This window comes from Artibeus jamaicensis, unplaced genomic scaffold (genome assembly GCF_021234435.1).
Source record: "Artibeus jamaicensis isolate MK-2021 breed Jamaican fruit bat unplaced genomic scaffold, CSHL_Jam_final contig_797, whole genome shotgun sequence".
Classification (NCBI taxonomy): Eukaryota; Metazoa; Chordata; class Mammalia; order Chiroptera; family Phyllostomidae; genus Artibeus; species Artibeus jamaicensis.
Window position 1 is genome coordinate 17247958 of NW_026521977.1, and position 23014 is coordinate 17270971.

Consider the following 23014-nt stretch of genomic DNA (forward strand, 5'->3'; position numbering starts at 1 on the left):
GTTTGGCTTCTACACACAGTGACGGGCCTCTTTGATAAGAGTTATGCTTTTCCTGTCGGAGCTACACATTTTCTTAGGGTCCTTCCAGGGCATGTTCAAGTTTTACAATCGGCCATCTCTCCGTCCCCAACTAACCCGAGATAAACCATGGTAGAACAATTCACCACTTACAGCACCGCAAAAATAAGTAAGACTTTCAGTCGAGGTTGGTTCACTTAGAAGAACTCTTCCCGAGTGCGTTTTCATTAAGGGCCCCGCAAACACTTGCGCGCTGCTTCAGTAAGAGAGGTTTTCACGTTGTGAATAAGACATAATTGAAGTGTGAAGTGGGAAATGCTGTCTTTCAGTATTTTAAATACTAGCATTGTCAGTGTTTGCTTCTATCTTACCCTCAGGTATTTACTCTGAATTTACCCTCTGAATTTAGTTCTAATTGAAGGCATATTTCAAATGAAAGTAAACCCAACTGTCCTGTGTTGCACGTGGAGTTTTAAAAGGCTTTTTCGTTATTTTCAGCCGTCCTTGTTTGAGTGTGTAGGCCTCTGCTCTGTCCTGCTCTGTCCCCACCTGCCCCTTCTGTCACAGGCCCCCTTTTCTTCTCTCCCTTGTCAGTCCCCGTGTCTCCCGATTTCCTGTTACTCTGCAGTCTCAGCAGGGAGGTGCAGTCACAGCCTTCCCTTGCCTAGTGGCTGGTCAGGTGCTTCTTTTTCTGCTCCCTCCAATAATTTCCAGTTGGGTATATTGAGAAGTGGCTAAATACCACGGCTCGGAGGAAAGAAGAGAAAGTTACAATCTTGTCATACCTGCCAGTTTCCTTCCTTACTGGCTCTAACTCTTGACCGAGTAAAATATTTTCTTTGACGAGGAACTATATTTGTAGATCATCTAAGAATTAGACTGGTCCTAATTAGAGGTAAATAATTGCAGCTCCAACTTTATCAGTTCTACATTGTTTTCAAAAGCCCTATGTTGACCAGATTTTTAGCCTTGAGCATCAGAAAAGCTGGGAATGATAACGAATTTTTCATTACATTAAAGCTAATACCTCTCATCCAGTAGAGCCAAGGTTTGTGAATTAAAAATAATACTCACTATTTTCTTTAGGAGTATAATAAGCAAAGGTATTAGAATAGTAAAGATCTGCACTTTTTATTGAAACTGCAAACATATTTTGAAAATCTGTATATCATATTCAGAAAATCCTACATTTGTTTCTGTGTGGTCTCAGCTACTGAGCTAATTTTTGGGTCATTTTGCTATTATTTTAGAAAAACATGGAATGCTGATCATTTTAAAATCACGGTGATTTTGCTTTGCAGGCATTCCCTTTTTTGTAAAAGGGAAAGTTATAAAAGATTTAAGACCCAATCCCAGAGAGAAATATGTACTCAAAGGCTAAAAGTGTGTGTCAGGGAAGGGATGAGAATACCTGACCACTGAACCGAATTCACTCTCACAGGAGTTGAACTGCAATCTCTACCTTCTGGGCTTGATGACAGACTGCGTTTCAGGTGTTCGAACGTGAGCATTTGACAGCCTCCAGGAGGTAAGGGCCTCGGTGCCTTTCATCTCTAGGTCATTGGTTAGGGCTGGGATAGGGTGACCAAAAATTGGGCTAATCTTCACCCATTTATCTGTAAAGCTATCATCACCAGGACTTTATTGGATAAGGATTTGTTCAGGGACCTGAGAAGAGTATGAAACATTTTAAGCTAGTGATTGAGTCGTGTGTGTATCAAGGGAACAGACACCCCTGGGTGTCACCAGGGATCACCCAAACAAAAGCTTCACAATGCTCCTAATTCAAGTCCCCCACCCCAGATTAACTCGCATGTAGAAGCACAGCACAGTCTATTTCAGCGAGCCATAAGCCAACACAAAAACTTTCTACAGAGTAACATCTTCCTGTATAAAATGATATAAATGTCATCTTCAATTTTAATATCAACCAAACAGTAAAATCTCCTAATGTAAAAATGAGAGGAGACAAGTAGATAATTCTAGAAAGACTTTTGTATTGTGGTGTTTTACACAGTGAGGGATGTCATGGCAAAAAGAAACCAGCCAAGGCTCTCGATCCTTCTCTCTCTCATGAACCAAGGTAGGATTTCCCATCTCTTCTGGGCCCAATGAATGATCAGATAAGAGTCTTCTAATTCTAGGCAACTTTTGTGACTCACTGTAAAGGCCAGGTAGTCTTTACCTAGATACTACCAGGGAGCGTGAAGACTGAGGGCAATGTACTAAAAAGGGGGGAGAAAGGAGCAAATTTCTAAACAAAAGCCAAGCGACAGAGCCCAAAACACTGGTGTGCGCTGGGGCACATAACCCCAATTTGTAAGCAACAGGGGTATTCAGTGTCTTTTTATGCAAGACAAAGATCCAAAATAAAGACCCTGACCATGTTGATTCTGCCTAAGAAACATCCCAATTGTCCAGAAAATAGGCAAAGGTAAGCATGCCTAAGAAAAACCATCTGAACTTGCTCACAGGGAGCAGACGAGAAGACTGAGGCTGCATGTTAGCCGCTCAGGGCCTAGGGCTTGGAAACACCCTGGACCCAGAACATACCCTCCACTGAATATCATGTCATTTCTTTTCAAAGTACAAACAAGAAGGTGATCCTAGAGTCCAGTGTAGACAGATTTCCAAACACAAGTGTAATGAAGGTGAAGATGGCTAAGCAAGAGGCCTGGACTCAATACTATTCTGAACCTGAGAGCCTAAGGAATTCAGAAGGCAAACTTGAAACTATCAGTCTTTACAGATCAGCAAAACGATGGCTCTTTTCCAAATAACCTTTAAAGATGCATGAAGTTGGCCAAAAAGTTCACTGGGGTTTTTTTTTGTACAGTTGCACTAGTAGTGCTTAGTTGTCTCCAACGTCATTCAAAACAATTTTGTTAGATTGTATTGTGACAGCTCTCATAACAGCATGCATTTAAAAAAATCAAAATTGGTGAATTTTTGTGTCGCCATGTTAATATTGAAGATGGAAGAAAATACATAACACTTCCGGCATATTATGCTTTATTACTTCAAGAAAGGTAAAAACACAACTGAAATGCAAAAAAAAAGGATATGCGCAGTGTATGGTGTATGGAGAAGGAGCTGGGACTGATCAAACGTGTCAAAAGTGGTTTGTGAAGTTTTGCACTAGAGATTTCTCACTGGACAATGCTCCATAGTCAGGTAGGCCAACTGAAGTTGATGGCATTTGAATCAAGAAATTAATTAAGAACAATTAATGTTATACCCCTCAGGACATAGCCAACATACTAAAAATATCCAAATCAATAAAGTTATTAGTGAAAATGAAAAATGTGTCTTTTATTTTATGGGGGAAAAAAACTAAATAAACTTTTTGGCCAACCCAGTAAATATCTAAATTAACTACAAGTAACTTGGAAGACACTTAGAGTTATAAAGAAACGGTAGGTAAACTCACTTTTTCCATCATATCGCCAGTTTGGTTTGGGTTATTAGACCCCAGGTCTTTTTCACTGATGAAAACAGAGATCTCGCCAGTGTCTTTACCACTTTCAAATATCTGAAAAATAAGTGCATCCAAGTGTTAAAATAAACATATGTACCCACACACATACAGACATATGGTCATACATACATGCATATACACCAACTGTCCTGGCTGCACACGGGAGCTGTACAAAGTAAGGGCCTCCTGTGTGAACACATGCAAGTGATGGGCAGTAAAAACCAACAGGACTAGAACAGTATAAAGTCCCTTGTTCCCTTTCTGGGTGAAGTGACTTGAAACTGACTAGCACCCCCTACAACTTAAAATAGAAGGAAATGTGGACATTACAGGAGGAATCACCAGCTACCCTGGATGCTTACGTGTGGAAGGACTCAGGGAAAGGTCAGCTAGAGACTGACTAACTAGCTCATTTCATCCTTTTTGAAAAACATAAAGATGCATAATACATGAGGAATGCCTGATTTATATTTAAGATGTCAGTGCTCAGCTTACCTTTTGACTCATGAAAAGGAAATTCGACCTGACAGATTTATTGCATAACAGTACGATGAAAGTCGCCCATTTTTAGTGCACATAGGCAACAAGTTGTTGAGAACAGAGACGAAATTCATAACCCTGCATTATGCAACCGTCACTGAAGAGAAAGGTGCTAGGAAAGGTTGTGTCTGAAAGTGTGCAAACAGACCAGTCTTGAAGGAGGGCCTCCCCGGAGGCAGCACCACCCTCCGACCGCAGGCAGGACCCAGGTGGGTGCGCCATCCACCAGGCAAGAGAGGCAGCGGGCCAAGAGGCCTGATGAACAATTTAAATCTTTGCTTTTTATTTCTGTATTTTTCTCCGAAGTTCTTTTCTTCCCTTTCGGATACAACTGTCATATCTAGGTAGCCATTTTATTTATTGCTAGCTCTATTTCAGATAATTTGGGACTGTACCTTATTACAAAGAAAGAAAGGTATCTGTTTACTTCTGAGATACTTTGGGAGTTATTTAATTAGTCCTAACTTGGTTTGGGAAATGCTATGCTTCAATAGCACTTCCTCAGGCGGTAGACAGAAGAAGAAAAAAAAGGACGGGAAGGGAATTAAAAGGAAAAAAGGAGTTCACAGTGTTTAAGAACTGTGGGCTTTTCTCTGCTTGGAGCTTTTCATTGCACTGACAGCCCCGGGGAGGCGGTATGGCTGGCTGTCTGCCTTGGTGTGGTGATATTCCACACCCTGTAGTATCTTTTGCTACCAGGGATTGTTTTGAAGCTCTTTTCTGAGTGGAGATACAATTCTGAGGAAGAAATCTCTTTATTTTTGCAAGGAACTTCATAAACCCAGCTGTGGCCAGCAAACCTACGTGAAATGAAGTGGGAGAATCTTACTGCCCCTACAACCTTTTCAGGGCCCTAAGCTGGAAGAAAAACCCTTACACAGAGAGACAGTCAGCAATGACAATCACGAGTGTAGGCCACATGCGTTCTGCAAGGCTGGTGCTGACAAAAGCTCATTTCCAGTGGTTTATTGATGTTGCTTTGTCAAGACTTGCTAGACATGAAATCAGAGTGCAGCAAATTATATTCTAGAAAATGAGAGTGAGTGCTAACTGCCAAACAGAGAGCACACGGCACTCGGTCGACACCCGACAGCATCGCCAGGTCACCACTTTCTTCACTGCTGCTAATGAGCCTTCCTTTCTAGGTCTAGAAGAGTGTCCCCCCCAAATAAACAGGTGTTCTAATGCTTAAATAGAAGTTTAGGCATTTAAGTCAAAGAAGGCTGCCCTCCAATTCTCATTCATATAATGTTTTTTTTCCTGTATTTCGACAAAATAAAATTCTCCAAGCTGAAATCTTACGAGATTCTGCTTTTCCTAAGCCCCAGCTCTGATTTTTAATGTCTATATTACTATGTCCATTTTGTTAAAATCCAAGTATTATATTTATTTTTTTCTTCCTTGGCATGAGAAATATTTTTATTTCTATTGTCCAATGTCTAAACAAAGATAGCTGTCTAAACAGAGTTTCTATGATTGACTAGATATAGAAAAGTTAAAAATTAGTTTACACATTTATTTTCCTGCTGCCTGGTATCCTTGCCTTAGAAAAAGTGACTGCTGGACTGGCTTCCCAGTGGCTCTCAGCATGGCCTCATGTCCCTACAGTTCTCCAATTAGATTCTCCTCCCTGGAATGAGATGATGCAAAAAACCAGCTGAGGCTAGTCTTGGGTCCCAAGGAGTAAGGTGACAGAACCTAAAATAAAAATGTTTAAATGATCCAGATCCTCTTCATAAACATGGGAGCTAATGACTGTTCATGAAAATACCTACAAATAGTAATTTATTTCTATGCCATTAGTTACAGAAAGTGCAGAGTTTTATGGAGGAGTAAAACTTGTCATAAACTAGTTGTTTTACTTTCATTCATGTCAATACTGACATTTTTAGCACGTTTAAATTAGATTAATATTACATTTCATTTCAATGTTGTTAATTGGTATGTTCCTTTATCAAGTGTTTATTGAGTTCATAGCATGTGCTGAGCACTGATCAGGTGCATAAGAGATGCCAGTGAACTAAGATTCCCGCTCTTGAGGAACAAAATGAGTAAGTAAATCACGTAGCATGGTCAGGGTACCCCCAGGTCTTATGAGACCTGAAGTTTATACAATTTGGTGGGTTGTCTTCAACAAAAAGAATGCAAAATTATGAATGAAAAACTAGACACAAAATATTCATTTAAAATGACTAAAAATATCAGAATAGTTCACACATATTAAAAAGCTTGCACACAATAAAAACATGAAAAAATTCACAAAAACTCACAAAATGTTTTCATTAATTAGCCATCCAATGTACATATTTTGGCTGAATTGTCTTTGCTCACCTCTTTTTTTTTAAAGCATATATATTTTTAAGATTTTATTCATTTATTTATCTTTAGAGGGGAAGGAGAGAGGGAGAGAAACATCAATGTATGGTTGCCTCTAGTGCTTCCCCTGCTGGGAAATAGCCTGCAGGGAACTGGCCTGCAACCCAGGCATGTGCCCCGACTGGGAATTGAACCTCGATCCTCTGGTTCCCAGGCCTGCGCTCAACCCACTGAGCTATACCAGCCATGGCTGCTCACCTCTTTATATGGTAGTTTTATAATATTGTATAAGATAAGAAAGAATAGAGAGGTAATTCCATTTTCCCTTTTGCATGGTTAATCAAAAAATGCTTGTTATTGATCAGAAAAATTTCTCTTGACTTCATACCTTTATTGGTCATTTCATTAAAATTTTTTAGGATTGATGACAAGTTTGGGGAAATCTTAATCAGGTTTCTTTAAAATATGAGCTGTAAAATGTGGAAGAATTTCCTACAAATCCATTGCCTTTGGTAATTTTACACCGTGTTTTTCCTCCATCACTCATAGACTTTCAGTGTCAGGCACTGTAGACCACGGTCAGAAAGCAACCCTCTGGCCAGCAGGCAGGATTCACCTTCCTGGAAACTCTCCCCACACCTGGATGGCTAGCACTAATGGAGCTGTCCAGGGAGTGACTGCAGACCACTAACTACACTCTACTGTGCTCAAACTAAATGTCCCCAAGTCAATGTCCCCTTTGCTAGACTTCCAAAATGTTTGCAGCCACTTCAACACCACTTATTGCAAGGGAAAGCTTGATGGAGAAGTAGATGGGGTGGAAAGACACAATGGTCTCAACAAATTATAATAAAAATACATCACGTCTGCAAATTTTATAGAAACATGCAGCCATGTGCACACATTGCCAGGGCCTCTCCTAGGGCTGTAGAAGGGTCATATGCAAGAAATGGGCCCTTACAGGAGACCGTTGTGCATGGCGTGGGAAATTTAGCCCAGCCCCCACTCAGAGAGGCCCGTGGGGAGCAAGGTCTGGCACACAGGACTCACACTCACAGATAGGTTCTCCCATGGGGAATCAGGCCTGCATTGCACCTAGGCTTCTATGAGACTTGCTTTGGCTAAAACTCCCTCATCCTCCATTGAGGCAGAAAATGTTTACTGCATATCTTTAACTTCCTAAAGTCTGTGCTAAACCTCCCAAGTATGGAGTGTAACCAGTTCAACCACTTTTCCTCTGGATCTGCAACATCCTTCTCTTTGAACTAATTAGCAACATTTTTCCTTTGTTATCTGTAAAAGGTAATCACCTACAGTGAACCTGTGCATAGTAAATGAGGACCATCCTCAATGCAATGTACCCAGAAAGCAACAAAAGCCTGTCCAGGCAGGGGTTGGGCCCTTTCTCTCAGAGAGCAGCCATGCCGTCCCCTTTTCTCCACAGGACTTCTGCAGTCCGTGTGAATTTGTCTGTTGCAGCCACAACACACAGACTCTGGGGTCTTCGTCAGGCCCTCAAACTTCAGTTTCATTAGCTTCATGATAAATGCATCTCGGAAGGGGTTGGAAGGTAGCAAGTGCTATGTAAAGAAGAAAAATAGAGCAGGGCAGGGGACTCGGGACTTGGGATCAGGGAGTGAGATGGGTGTGGCAGTCACCATATGAAGCAGGTGATCAGAATAAGCCTTCAGGAAAAGGAAGATCTGAGTGAAGACCTAGTGGTGAGAAAGTGAGCTGAGCAGGTAGCTGGTAGGAGAGTACTGCAGGCAGAAGGAGCTGCTACAGCAAAGAAACCAAGACAGGGACCTGCCCAGTGTGTCCTGGGAAGCTCAGGGAGACTAGTGTGATGGGAGCTGCGTGGAGAGGGTGGACAACCTGAGATCAGAGGGCGAAGAGGTCAGCAGCAAAATGAACAGTCTTTGGAGGACATGCAACAGCGCAGTAAGAGGATCTAAACTTACATTTCTAAAGGGTTGCTGTGGCTGCTGCGTGGAGAGTACACTACAGGGAATAGAGGTCACAGGAAGGGTGGATGACAAACCAAGCTGTTCTATGTATATAGTACAATGCCAGTGGGCGTGGTGAGAAGTGGTCCATTTCTGTTGTTCATTCCAGAGTAATTTTACTTGCTTAATTTATTTATCAGCAGGATTAGGCTATCAAATTTGTAGCTAGCCTAATTTCCAAAACAGGATGTTGATATCTATGGGCACACATACATCAAATTAAATAATTGTTCACATGCAGTACTTGTGACAGCATAAAAACATCAATAAAGCACTAAAAGAATTTATTTTACAGAGACAGTGACCAAAACTTGACTCGTATGGGGAAAGATAACCCAAATGGGCAGTTTTGAGGTAATGTGGTTCATTGACGAGTTTGCCCAGCATCACAATGACATCCATTTGAAGACTTGTATAAGGCCTAGTTCAGTGCCGTTATCCAGCCTTTCTTGTTGTAAGTCTGGTTAAGAGCTAGCTGTGGGGGAATAGCAGGTTCCCAAACCCTCCATCACTGCTAAGCAGACCGCCCTGGAAGCTTCCTGTGCGTGAGTGGAAGGCCGAACACCTACGCTTCAGAATGCCTCAGGATGCAGTGCTCTCAAGAGGCAATAATAGGAAAATGACAGAGCAGCATGTTGCCAAAAGTTGGGAGGCTGCACAGTAACAAGATTTACTACTAGAGGTCTGATGAAGAAAAGGAATATAAAATAGCCTCACTAACTATTTGGCATATTCCAGGTGAGTATAATTAAGTATGTTGAAATAAGGTTAACTCACACTTCTTGGATCCGGGTGCCCAGGAAAGAGACTCTGAGGCCAAGAGGTACTTGCAGGAAGTTTACAGGGGAACATTCTCAGGAGCAGCACTGGTGAGAGAGTGAGGGAAGCAGGACCAGGCTGGGGGGAGGTGCACTGTTAGGCACGTACCACAGAGGCCTCTAGTGGAAGCTTTACAGCTGGGATGGCTCTTCCCAGTTCTTCAGAACTGAGGCCAGGGAGCCATACACGGCACACCAACCACATGCTGGATGCAGGCTACCAGTAGAATGAGGGCCTAATCTTGCAGGAAGCAGCTCCTTTACACTGAAGCAATTGTCTAAGAAGGATGTAGCTGTGGCACCTCGAGGGTGGAACTCTCAGTCCTGAAGGGGGAATCCTGAGAGTCTGGCAGGGCATCCAGGACACACGTGCAGGGTAACCCAGAGTGGACGATGCTCTGCCGCACACAGTAAATCACCAATACTCAGAGCCACCAGATTTTACAGGTAAGTCCCAGGAAGGCTGAATGACTTCTCTGGGCAAATCTACTCATAAGGGGCAGGGAGATGGAGGGTTTAAGCACAAAAGAAAAAGGACTCATGGACAACATGGTGGTGATTGCTAGGGGAGGTGGGGATAAGGGGACTAAGTGGTAATGGAAAAATACAATAAAGATTATACATTAAAAAAATCAAGTCCTATGATTTTTCCCTAGCTTTACTGGGATATAATTGACTTATTACATTGTGTAAGTTTAAAGTACACACCTCAATAAGTTGATATGCTTATATATTAGGAAATGATGACCAGTGTTAGCTAACACCTCCATCATGTCACCTAATCACCATTTCTTCTTCTGTGGTGGAAACATTTAAAATCCACTCTTTTAACAGCTTCTAAGCATGTAACACGGTACTGATGGCCATAGTCTCAATGCTGTGTATGAGGCCCCAGCCATTAGGCATCTTCTAACCTCATTTCCTCTCCAGTCGGGCTGAGGTACCCAACACTCTTCCCTGCTTCTAAAGGGGTTTTTTTTTTTATACCTATGTCAAAGAACATTAAAGTTAAAATAAAACATTTTTTCTTATGTAAGAAGAAAATGATGAGATCCCATTTGTTTATTCTTTCCTTTATATTCCTTGCTCTAGGGGACATATCGGTAAAAAAGTTGCTGCATGAAATATCTGAGATTTTTCTGCCAATGTTCTCCTCTAGGACTTTAATGATATCACGGCTTATATTTAAGTCCTTTATCCACCTTGAATTTGTTTTGGTGTATGGTATAAGTCGATGCTCAAGTTTCATTTTTTTGCACGTAGCTGTCCAGTTCTCCAGCAGAAAGAAAGAGTTCCTACCCTTTGCAACAGCATGGATGGAACTGGAAAGCATTATACTGAGTGAATTAAGCCAGGTGTTGAAAGACAAATACCATACGATCTCACCTTTAACAAGAAGCTAAACAACAAAACAAACAAGCAAGCAAAATAAAAACAAAGACACTGAAATAGAGAACAGGGGGACAGCGACCAAAGGGGAAAGAGGAGGGAATTCCAGGGAGAGAAGGGGAGGGATTTAGAGGAACCAGTATAAAGGACACATGGACAACAGCTAAGGGGGGTGGAAATGGGAGGGAGGTGGGGAGCACATGGGGGTGGGCTGGGAAGAAAGTAAAAGGCAGAAAACTGTACTCGAAAAATAATTAAATTAAAAATAAAAAATAAATTAAAAAAGAAGAAAATGAGTCATGTTTATGGCTAATTAAAAAAAAACCTTATCTAATCAGAATTCAAAGTTACCTTTGGAGGTAGAAAATCAACTCTAATTAATTAACATTATATGTACATTAAATCAAATAAATGTACTGTTAGTTTTTTGTTTTTACAGACTTGCAAGATATTCACATTTTAGAATATCCACATTTTCTATATTTTCTCAAGTGTATAATATATTATATATCAAACAGTATACATGTCTAACTTTAATACTTAGATAAAATGATAATGAAGCAAATATTAAAATTATGAGATTCAGACAGTGCAAATTTAAAAATGAATTAGTACATTGATAGTACATATAAGAAAAAGTGTTTTAATGTCTAACAGAGATGTCTTGAAATATCCCCTAACAGTTAAAGGGCCAGTATATTTTGTCCCTGGAAGTGCTAATGCTTTAAGTGAAGACAAATAATATAATTGTTAAATTTCATCAATCTAAATGATATCTGGGTAAAAATCAAATGACATTTCTTAAAGCCCACACAACATATACTTGAAATAATTTATTTTTAATTTCCTCTGTAAGTTGTAGAAGGTTCTGCCATGGAGATGTATAGTGGGCGACTCTCTGTGGGGTTGGATCTGAGGGGTGAGGCAGAAGACTGACCCCAAATATCTCTCCCATCAACTTACCAATACTTGAAATTCCCATTAGAAATTTACGCCTTTGTCCTAATTAAAACATCACAGAGCAAATGCTATTCAGTCTTATTGGTTATTGATCCTCTAGGCTGCGGTTCTCCATCTCGGCTCTCTGGGCCCCTCAGAGGGCCTGGGGTAGGCAGGGCTGGTGGACAGGCCCTGAGGGTTGGGGCTGTGGCCCCAAAGTGGCAGGTCAAACCTGGTAAGTGGGTCTGTGGGGGCAGCCACCTTTCTGGCTCGCACAGGGCAGATCCTACTTTCATTTACTTTACATAGTAGATTCCAAGAAAAAACTTTGATCTAACAAAAAAAAAATTTAAGCTGCCTTAGCTTGAAATAACGTGCAGCATGCCTAGGTCCTAAGTGCAAGTTTTGAATGAAAAGTAGTAGCGAGGCCCTGGGGGTGGGCAGTGAGAGCGGAGGGAGCGGAGAGCAGGAGGCTGGGAGATGCCCCGCTGGCTCCACAGTTACCCCTGGGGTGGCGGGGGGGGGGGGGTGCGTTCCTTTCCTTTAAACATTTACAGTCATGTTGTGTTGTTATAATTTTTAAAGGGTTTCTCCCCTGGCCCATTTTTCTGTGTCTATTAACAAAGTAAAAGTTTCAAAACAAGGTAAATGGCTCTGCAAAATAGTCTCTTTGCATCTAATTATAACTCTCACTATATTTGACATATGAAAATGTGCAAAATTATCTAGAAGACAAGGGCACAGTAAATTCACTGGCACATCCTGCCCTAAGCCAGGCAGCTTCAATATGCCCTCCAGGAATGAGAGTATTTCAAGGAAAAACGGAACAAGGATCTCATCTCGTCTAAGTTCATTTAGTACCTAAAATTATATTGAATTGGGATTTAAACACCGGGTATATGGGTCCTGTGTGTAGCTGTGTATAACATAATACATTATATACAGAATACGGTAAATGAACATCTTTGAAAGTTCCTGGGCTTAATATATTTCTTCTCATAGAAAGTAAGGGCTCTTTTGATGAGAAAAACATACTCATAGCCCTGAAATTCTATTTTACTAGGGGAAATGAACATTGCAGGATTATGTATGAGCTAAGTCATCAGACTGACTCAGATTCTCAGCCTTAGAGGTCATATACTCATCTTTAAATAGAATATATGTTTTTAAAGCTACTCAATTTTCTCATTTAAATACATCAAATATACTGTAAACACAATTCCCCCCTACTATGAATGAGTCCTCTGGACAACTAAAACCTACACAAAAGCTTACTGTCTACAGCAATGCATTTTTACTTTAAGAAAGAATCTATTTTTATCATAAAACATTACCAAACTGTGGTTAGAACGTAAGTAGGTGTTCAATGCATCACTTCATCTGCCCTCACTAGGAAATTTGCATGCAGTTCTGCCTTCAAATGAATTGATGCTTGACAGTATTCCTGGCGAGTGGGGCTAACATAGATGTCAGTGGGTGATCTAGGGGACGGGAGCATATGTAGGAAGAGCATCTCGGTGACTTGAGCATCTCAAATACTCTGTGAAAAAGCTAATTGAGAGGTAAGAACAAATTAACTGCTATGGAGAAGGACAATCTCCCCGAGAGAGAGAGAGCCTGCAGCAGTAAGGTTCAGTGGTTGCATTTAGTCTGGGTAACTGCTGGGACAGTAATCCAGCTCTGGCCCGTGGACCTTCCCTGCTGACTGCCCACCTGGCAATTCTCTGGGCACCTTCTAGACTGTCAGGACTGCTCAAGGAAAGCCTGTTTCATTACAAGAAGCTCCGCGTGGGAGCTGATGCACCAACCAATTGCTCTTCCCCGCTTCTGATACAGACGCAGGTTTTCCCTTCAGCGGGTCTAGGAAAGGAAGATTGTATCTTCTTGCACACGGAGATTTACGGCTGGCTGCTGATGCCTGTCAGGAAATAGGCTGGGGGAAATACACCGGTGTTTTAACCCCCAGAGAACACAGGCTGGGGAGGGTGGGGGAAGAAAAAAGAACAAGGAAGGCAAGATGGAAGAGGGCATTGGAAAGAAGGGTGAATAAAAGATTTCAGTGCCTACTGCTAGCAGCTATCTTGTGAGGTGCTGGAAGGCATTTTAAGTTTTTTTGCCTTTAAAATGAACAGTCCAACATTTGTCTACTATAGTAAAATCTATGTGTGAAAATTATCTCCTTCAAATTTTGCCAACCATTTCATGAATGTTCTTAAAGTCACAACAATATCCCAATTTTTCGGTTCTAGCCACAATTCCTTTGCAAATGAATGCAAACTTGGCATATTTTACTACTTAGAACACACCCTAAATTTGTTTCTCCATTCTTTACTCAAATAATGTAGGTGAAATAACAGTAGATCTGTGGCTGTAAATACGTATGTGGGGAAAAAATAATGAAACGGGAAGACAAGGATTAAGAAATGTACAGCGGAAATAAGGACATGATCAGTATACAGAACGGTGACAAGGACATCCAGAAAAAATTGTCACCACACTTTTATGAGTAACCAACTTCAGGTATATCCTTCTATGCACTTAATTACTCCATGGATTCCTAAGTATTTAAATAAACTTGCTATGATACATTTGGGTAGAGAAGTTTAAACATTTTCCAAAATAACCACAAAGTAGAGTGCAAACCTCAAACGGTTTTTACCTGTGCCATTAGCAGAGCTGGTTCAAGTGTCCAAAGCACAGTAAAGGCCAGCAGAGTATCATGGATAAAAATTGGCATTTTTTCTGTCATCAGCCAAATTACCCATTTCCTATATAAACACACTTGTAAACTAAAAATGGTGACATTTTATAAAAAGCTGAGAAGACCTACCCATCACTTTTACTGCCTTCAAAAGGTATCATGTTGTTTAATTTTATGAAAAAATCCTGGGCTCGGCCCACAAGACATTCCAGGCTTCTCTGCACCTCCCCACGGCACCAAGCACAGTATCTTGTGACAATATGTAGTTGATAATGTCTGCATTTACTAGACTACTCACTTAAAATCTTTTTTCTCTGTCATTGGAAGCATAAAAATGGTTAGACGCATGCTATTCAGAGAGTGAACTACATGCTGAGCAAAGACATTCTACAAAAAAATAAATCTGCGAATTACCTCTTTTTAAAAATGCTTTTATGTATGTATGCTGTATAAAACTCCAAATCGCGGCCCTCTGATCTGGTTTTTACCCGCATTACGAAACCCACCACGTCCCCCTTGCTCACAGCCAGAGTGGATGCTCATGAAGCTGATGGAGGTCAAGCTTCAGGGCGCCGGCTCGCTCCAGTCTGAGAAGTGCCGAGGCTGCGGACCAGCTGGAGCACATTGTAAATGGGGAGGGGGAGCCAGAGAGCAAGTAGGGAGCAATTTCTAGGTCAGTATTTCTAATAAACGTCCTTAAAAAGATATTGGAAGAAAAATCTGATCTCCAAGCCTTTATTAATCTGTTGTGATTTACTTCCTCATTCTAAACAAATACCCACTTTCAGACCTGATTTTAAAGTGGCCTTTCTCCCCCAGATTTTACAAGCTCTAGGCCCCACAAAAACTGGATCTACCTCTACCGGCAGCAAAGGGGAGACAACCCACAGCGCGTCACTGACCAATTGTGCGTGAGAAGCAGTAATTCCAGCTGAAAGGACACCCCGTCCCCATCTTCCCCTCGTTCTCCTGTGCCTTCGCCCTCCTACTCACACATCCCAACTCTTGCTCCTCAATTCTGTGTCAGCTCGCCCACCTTCCTCCTAGTTTCTCCACCCACCATCCCCTCCAGATTTGCTGATACTCATTCCTATCACTCCTTTCTTTCCTGCCTCCCAGGGAGGCGCCGGCATTTCTGACAGCATCTCCATGGGGATGAGGAGGAGGAGGAGGAGTTGCAGGGAGGCACAGGACTCCTATTGCAGAAGTCACTGAGCCATGGCTACGGCGGATGCTCTCACAGTAGCTGGGGGTGGTGGCAGTGACAGGGAATACGGGGTAAGAGAAGGTCTGGAATAGGAAACAGGTGCTCCGAAAAGCTGTTACCTGAAGGGCTCCATAAGCATGGTGTGCACTGAGTGTGACTACTAAAGATACAAACAAGAAATGCCATCAACCATACAGGTACTATAATGTGACAGCAGGAGAATGTACCAGGAAAAGAGAGAAGCGCACACTGTGGCTGCGACCACACAAGGCCTGTGAGTGCACACGGAAATGACGTGCAAGGGTGAGGCTGGCCAGACAACACATAATGTGATGGTGGGGCATAGAACTTAAAATTCCTCCAATGTTCTTACATTGTGTTTTCAATATTTTTTTAAACAGGGAACTTTCCCACAACAGGGATGGGCATCCAAACTTAGGCTGTGTTTTACCATTGTTCTAGGCCTTTGAGAGAGAGCGTGTCCTTTTAAGAGATAATCTTCTAATACTAAGACCTAACCAAAAGCTGCTATTTTACTTGACCAGTGAGATACATGATGAGGATGAGAAGCAGTGAAGGGAACCATATACGATATGAAAAAGCACCCCAGGAAGTTTTGCATCACACCCTGCATCCAGCCCTCGTTAGGAACCGCTGCCCTAGGAGGTGACGATGGCCACGGTCGATTCCTTTGGTTCTTGAAGCCGAGCCATGGGCTTGACATAGATTCAGTGGAGTGACAGAAATCAGCAAATAGAGAAAATTAGGAAGATGATCATCACAACTCATTTTTATCGGATCTAAGATCAAAATGAATAGCAAAGGAGGAAAATAAGTTTTAGTAAGTCATCCCCTACAGTTACAAATGGAAAACATATTTGCTTAGTGATGTGCCATCTAACCCTTTGCACAGCACATGTGATGAGGTCAGATAAAGTTGCTCGAAACCAGAAAAAACGTGGCCCTCGCCCACAGTGAGTCAGGCAACACATGTCCCTTCAGCTGGAATTAGCAAGTTCTCCCCAGCCACAGAGTACAAAACCCCCCTCAATTCTAAAACATTTGCAATTCTTAACATTTAGGGTACCTTGCTAATTCAGTTTTGTCTCTACTGTCTGCCTATTTCACATATGAGAATTGGTTTAGAACCCACAGATCTCAGGGCTGTTGTTTTTCCCATTAGTCCAAACGTACACTCACTTCCAGCAATGTGGAGGTTAGGGGCAGGGAGGAAATGCTTACCACAAATAATACACAATATTTTATTTATAGTATTTCATTTAACTTGATGTTAGAAACACGTCAGCCACTTTGGCCTTCCATGAGCAGCAACCCTTTCTAGTCTAGTCTTGGGAAAGTGGCACCTGACTCGGACCTCTTCCTGCTCACTGGCTACAGGCAGCAGAATCAGTGTTAGGAGCCTGGTCAAGGCTGGACGGGCCCAGAGAGATTCTCTCCTTAAAAGACTTAAACGAGGAGACAAAAGACTGTAGTCAGATGATGATTGGCATTTAAACCTGAAGGTGAGAGTTAGAGGCCATAATAATCCTCCAAGTACATACAAAAGAGTAAAAAGAAATCCACTGGCAGAAAGAAAACATTCAACAAAAACAAAGACAAAGTAAGCAAAAAACCAGAACAGGTACAGAATCACAGAAGTGGAGATCACATGGAGTGCTATCAGTGGGGAGGGAGTGGAGGGAGAATGGGTGAAAAGTTTCAGGGAATAAGAAGCATAAGTGGTAGGTACCAAATAGACAGGGGAGGTCAACAACAGTATAGGAGATGGAGAAGCCAAGGAATTTATATGTATGACCCATGGACATGAACTAAGAGGGGATGCTTGTGGACAGGTTACAGGCTGGAAGAGAATAAAGAGGAGGAAAAAATGGGACAACTGCAATAATGTAATCAATAAAATATATTTTGGAAAAAAAAACAAATGTAAAGCTCAGAAAGATGCCAAGAGGAGAGATTATGAAGCTTCAAGAAAAAATTAATATGGAAAAGTAATGACTTTCATGTGAGATTCTGCTCTATTTTCTGGTATTAACTTCTATAAAATTCTTTTACTATGTTTTCAACAAATCCTCTTTTTATTTGAGATGGTTTGAGATTTGAGAAGTCTGAGTTGCCATAATCACTTTAGTCAGACCAAGTTTCAGCAAACTTTTCCGTGAAGGGCCAGACAGTAAACATTTTCGGCTTTTCGAGTCACGTGGTCTCTGCCTCCACTACTCTGCTCTGCTATTAGAACACAAGAGCAGCTCCAGGCAACACGGAAACACACGGGTGTGGCTGTGTTCCTGTAAAACCTTATTTACGGGAACACGCAGATTTGGTGCATGACTTTCAATTTGCCAACTCCTGGCCTAGACAGTCAACAAACCGCAATGTAAGCCCAGGTGTGCCAATTTCTGATTCTGGCCAATTTCGAATTAGGACAAGCCATCACTGAAGGTAAACTTCGGAAGAGAGACACAGGGGCGCTCTGATGTAGAGTGTCCCCACACAGCAGATACTGTAAGCACAGGGAACTGCAAGGAGCTTAAGTAATTGTAAAATGTAATAAAATGATTAGGAAGTGAAAAGTATTTATGTTTGTTTTAAATGTGACCTGTTCAATTGTCAGTCTATATAACTTAGTTTTTATTCATAATGGTATTTAACAAATAGCTCACAAAATTCCTGAAAATTTAACCACCAGCACTCTCCAGCCAATAGGAGCCAGCTTCAGCATATCCGGTCAATGAAATCAAAATCTCTGGAGGTGGAGGCATCTGTTTTTACAGACCTCCATATGACCTAATAGGCTGCTGCACTAAGGCCGGAGGGTGGGGCTGCTATCCAGGTTTCTTGGAATAGGAGAAAAGGAATTTATTCTCTGAGAGAAATTAGGTGTTGAAAAGGGGAAAGCAGGGGAGAAAGGAGAGAGAAGCACAAGAGGCCGTTCACCCGGGAAATAGTCATAACGAAGAAGAATGCCTTGAAGGAAGAAAAGAGAACTCAGACAGGACTAAGGGGACCGACGTCCTCGTGAGTCTGGAACCGAGAGATGGGATTTTAGTGCTCAAATCAGAGGGGTCACAAGCATGCCAGTGTGGACAACGAATTTTTTTTAACTTTGATTAACTTTTATTAATTTAAACTTAAATAACTACATGTGGCTACCAGCTACTACTTTGTGCAACAGAGGGAGCACAAACAGATACAAGACGGCTTCTTTGCATGTATAAATTTCCTCTTTTGTTTGCTGGTGTGGAAATAATTCTGAAGCATATTAAAAGGGCAATATGTAAGAGGAACAATTCAGATTCTAAAGTTAAATATTTGCTATTCACTGTTGGTAGGAATCTACAATAATGAAGTCATTATGGAAAATAATATAGCAGTTCCACACAAAAAAATAGAACTACAATATGACACAATATTCCACTTCTGGGAATTTATTTGAGGAAAACAAAAACACTTTGAAAATGATAGATGCACCTCTAATGTTCATCACAGCATTATTTACAATAGCCAAAATATGGGTGCGCTGAGTGTTAATCAATAGATGAATGGATAAAGAAGACATGGAATATTATTCAATAATAAAAAAGAATAAAGTCTTGTATTTGCTACAATTCAGTTGGATACAGAAAGACAAATACCATATGATTTCACTTATAGGTAAAATCTAAAGGAACAAAACAAATGAACACACAAAACAAATCTGAAACAGACTCACAAACACAGAGAACGAACTGATGGCTCCCAGAGGAGGGGTGAGGCTGGAGGGTGGGAAGGGTGAAGGGGAATCCGAGGAGAAAAATGCCAGTTATGACATAAATAAGTCACATGGACATAATGTACAGGACAGGGACGGTAGCCAATAATACTGTCACAAGGACAGCTGAAGCTAATATACTGTTGTATGTCCACTGTATTTAAAGAAAAAAATATTTACTATCGAGTCCACGTGCTGTGACCGAAATTATTCAGAAATATACATTTGTGAGGAAAAACCACTTTTACTGTTTCCCAGCCATATGGTATCTGCTGGTACCAATGGGTGGGGGTGCATCAGGCTCCGCACTCCTTCATCTAGTCCCTCTCTTCATCAATGGCACCTACAATACTCGGCAAAATGGCACAGTGGATTTGTAACCAGGTTGACACTCTGGAAAAGACCAGTGCCGCTGCACTATAAAAACCCTTGACCTTGATGTCTTGAACATCACTACCTGAACCTCTAGCTGACTAACACAGCCAATGAGAAATAAATTACCATGTTTATCATGGAATTACATTTCCTGAAAGTCAATTTTTATGTGTTAGTCTTATTCAAAATACAAACATGGGAATTCCATTAAAAGAAACAAGTGATAGACAAAAACATAATGTTTATAAATGTTATTTTCAGAATAAAACTCAATGTTAAGAAAGAAGAACTGTAGAGATAAAGGCTGATCAAAATACAATTTCCTTGAAAGTCATCACGTTCAAACATAAATGTAATCAAAAGGAATGAATTGGTTGAGATGTAGTAATGGTTCCTTAAATGGAAAGGGCCAGACTTTGAATAATTCAAATTTTAATAATATTAGTCTCTTGAAATATGGGCTGTGAAATGATAAAACAGCATTAATTTGACAGACTTGACATGAATCCTCTACTATGATAAAAGCAGTGGAGCCCCCAAGCACTCAGAACCTGAACCACCGGAGTGAGGCACGACTTATTTCTTTCTCTTCTGAAGATGTGATGGCAAATATTCATAACGAAGACACTTAGCCATCATATTCCGACAAATAACCACCTCACCTTTATGTCCAGTATATTCCTGAGTATCAATTCCACCGAGTGAACTCAGACATGCGCAGCACTCAGCTGGTAGGTACTGACTCGCTTCCTCGAAAATGTGGTTTGTGCATCAATCAGCCACTTGGCCTTGCACCTCTAACCCCATTGCCACTGTCTATCATTTATTAAAGTTTGCCCATTTCTCCAAGTAAGTTGTTTTCAAAAACAGAAATATATACCAACTCCTGTGAAAAAAATGTTTCTGGGAAAAGCTGGCAAATGTTCACATTGAAATTTCTTCACTAAAATTAGCTTCTTGGATTGAAAACTAGTTAAAGTTCATAAATCTACATTTCAAAGGCCTCTAGGTATTTTCTTTTGAAATATACTCCCTGAATGGTAATATTAGCACTTGAACACCAAACTCCAGTGTGAGGAAGACAACATAAAAAGAAATTCAAGCTGAGTGGCATTGTTACAAGCATCCCCAAATGAGGCAGAAGGTTTTGTCTCCAGCTAAACCCCAGGCAAGTCACAGGGCGACACCCACCTTGAGCTGCAGACCTCGTGGGACAAGAGCATTTGCTGGAAGGCTTTTAATGTGTTGGTAGACATAAGAGGAGAATTGCTCCTGCTCAGCCTGTAACTGGGGGCCAAGTTTAGAGAGATGACCTCTGTTGCTTTTGATGGCTGTCTGCAATTCATCAATCAGCCTGATCACCTGAAGGGGTTAAATTACAAGAGCTATTAGCAAGAAGTGATTGTTGATGTCACACCTATTAGATTCTTGAATACCTAGTTGGATGGGGGAAAATTACTTCAATACAGAAACCTGAGTATAGATCTAGCTTCCAGTAAAGTGACTGGGAAAGATACTATTCCTTCATCAACAAATTTTGTTGATGGGAAATGTGTAATGATTGCACTTTAGTAATATGAAACAGGTAGTCATTTACAATTGCTGAATAAGACATACTCTGAACATAAAATATATCTCTATATCTATATCTATATCTATATCTATATCTATACCTATATCTATATCTATATATATATACCTGGCAAGCTTGCCAAGAACTTTTAAACTGCTTAACAAAATAAAACTTCTTTAAGACTTTAAATAATCCAATTTATGTGCCAAAGACATTTGATTTTGTTATATATATATTTGTTTTTAGAATATTTTATTTTACCATCTATATGTGATAAATTTTTAATATTAATTTTGTTAACATTTTTTGCCTTTTAAATAAATTAATCTGGTATCTTCCTTCCAAATATCACAAAATACAATTTTCCAAATTTCTGGAATACAATTTTCCAAAACAGCCACACTTCAAAGACAATGTTCTATTCTAGGCAATATTTTGAATATATATCAATTTCTGAATAATTCACAGAACTTTTCCAGAAACAGCAAGGGCTTAGAAACATGTATCCTTAATTTTTTAATTTCTAGATTTATAATCAGCATAGGTAAAGATATAAACCTGACCTATGGATTATCAGTAAGACATGCTGAGGATTCAGAAATAGTAAATGGATATTTTAACCCATATAGTTTACAAATTAAAAATTATTATAATCCTTTGACTCTTCATTGTGTTTTATAAATTTATATTCTCTCTAATAGATGGGATTTTTACATAAACACTGGACACTATTTGGTAGTGACCAAAAGCAGAAATTCACTTTACCCATGGCTGTGTAAATTGATCAAATTAGACCCATTCAGAATTATGAATGACTCTGAAGAGAAATCCTGGGTTAAGATCCTGGTTCTCCTATTTACTGACTGAGAGACTCTGAACAGGTAATGAAAGCCTCATCCATAAAGAGAGACTAATACTGGCCTTACCATATTAAAAATTAAATGAGATAAGAGAATGGACAGCACAACAGCTAACCTGTAATAGGTGCCTTGTACACAGATTATATTATTATTTTCATGTTTAAGTGTTTCTGCATATTAAATTTTCATTGTTTTTCTTGGCTTACCTTTTTACTCTAACCCCTATTTCACAAAATTTGAAACTATTTGTTACACAGATTCTCCAACCCACTTCAATGTTTAGGTAGAGATAAATATATATATTGATATATATAAAACATTATTATATTTTGTTTATACTTATATTTTTATTTATGTTGATTTATAAACACAAATATTTTATGTAAATATTTCTATATATAAAATATTACTTAAATTATATTTTACTTTTCCCAAGAACTTCAGAAGCAGTGTTCCTATGAGATTAATCATCCACTCCCTTTAAACAATCCTTTCTTCTAAACAAAATATTGGTACACTTTTTCTCTTTAAGGGCAAGATAATAAATATCTTCAACTTTACAAGCCATAATGTCTTCATCGAAACTATTCGGCCCTGTGGTTGTAGTTGGAAAACAGACACAGACAATATGTAAATAATATGTTTCAACAAAACTTTCTTAAGAAAAACAAGTGACGGTCTAAATTTGGCCCCCTATAGTTTACCAATCCTTCTAAATCCATATATTTCTTCTCCTTCATTTTTTTTCTTATAAGGAACACTCTGGTCCGAGCCAGCATCTCCTCACTACTCGTTACCTGGATCACCAAAACGTCTGCTGGGTGGTCTCCCTGGTCTCTCCCCTTCTAGTCCGTCTGGCCACCTCGACTGAATTAATCCACCTCCAATAGCATACTGAAACCTCTGGTTGCTACCCCAGATTCCGCAGCTTGGTATTCAGGATTCAACATCTTTTATTATATTTTGGAACAAACCTATGTGCTTTTCAAAGTACTGTTAAAGCTTTAAGAAAGTTTTAATATTTA

At 40.2% G+C, this 23014-nt stretch overlaps 1 protein-coding gene across 1 annotated transcript in view; it reads right to left on the reverse strand.

The window, feature by feature from the left end:
- Window positions 1–23014, reverse strand: part of DCDC1 (doublecortin domain containing 1) — a 383276-nt gene that overhangs the window by 186142 nt on the left and 174120 nt on the right. The window contains exons 9-10 of the mRNA XM_053673152.1: window positions 20748–20918; window positions 3449–3550 (exon numbers count right to left, since the gene is read on the reverse strand). Of these exons, the coding sequence (XP_053529127.1) occupies window positions 3449–3550; window positions 20748–20918 (273 nt within the window). The remainder of the gene's footprint in view (window positions 1–3448; window positions 3551–20747; window positions 20919–23014) is intronic.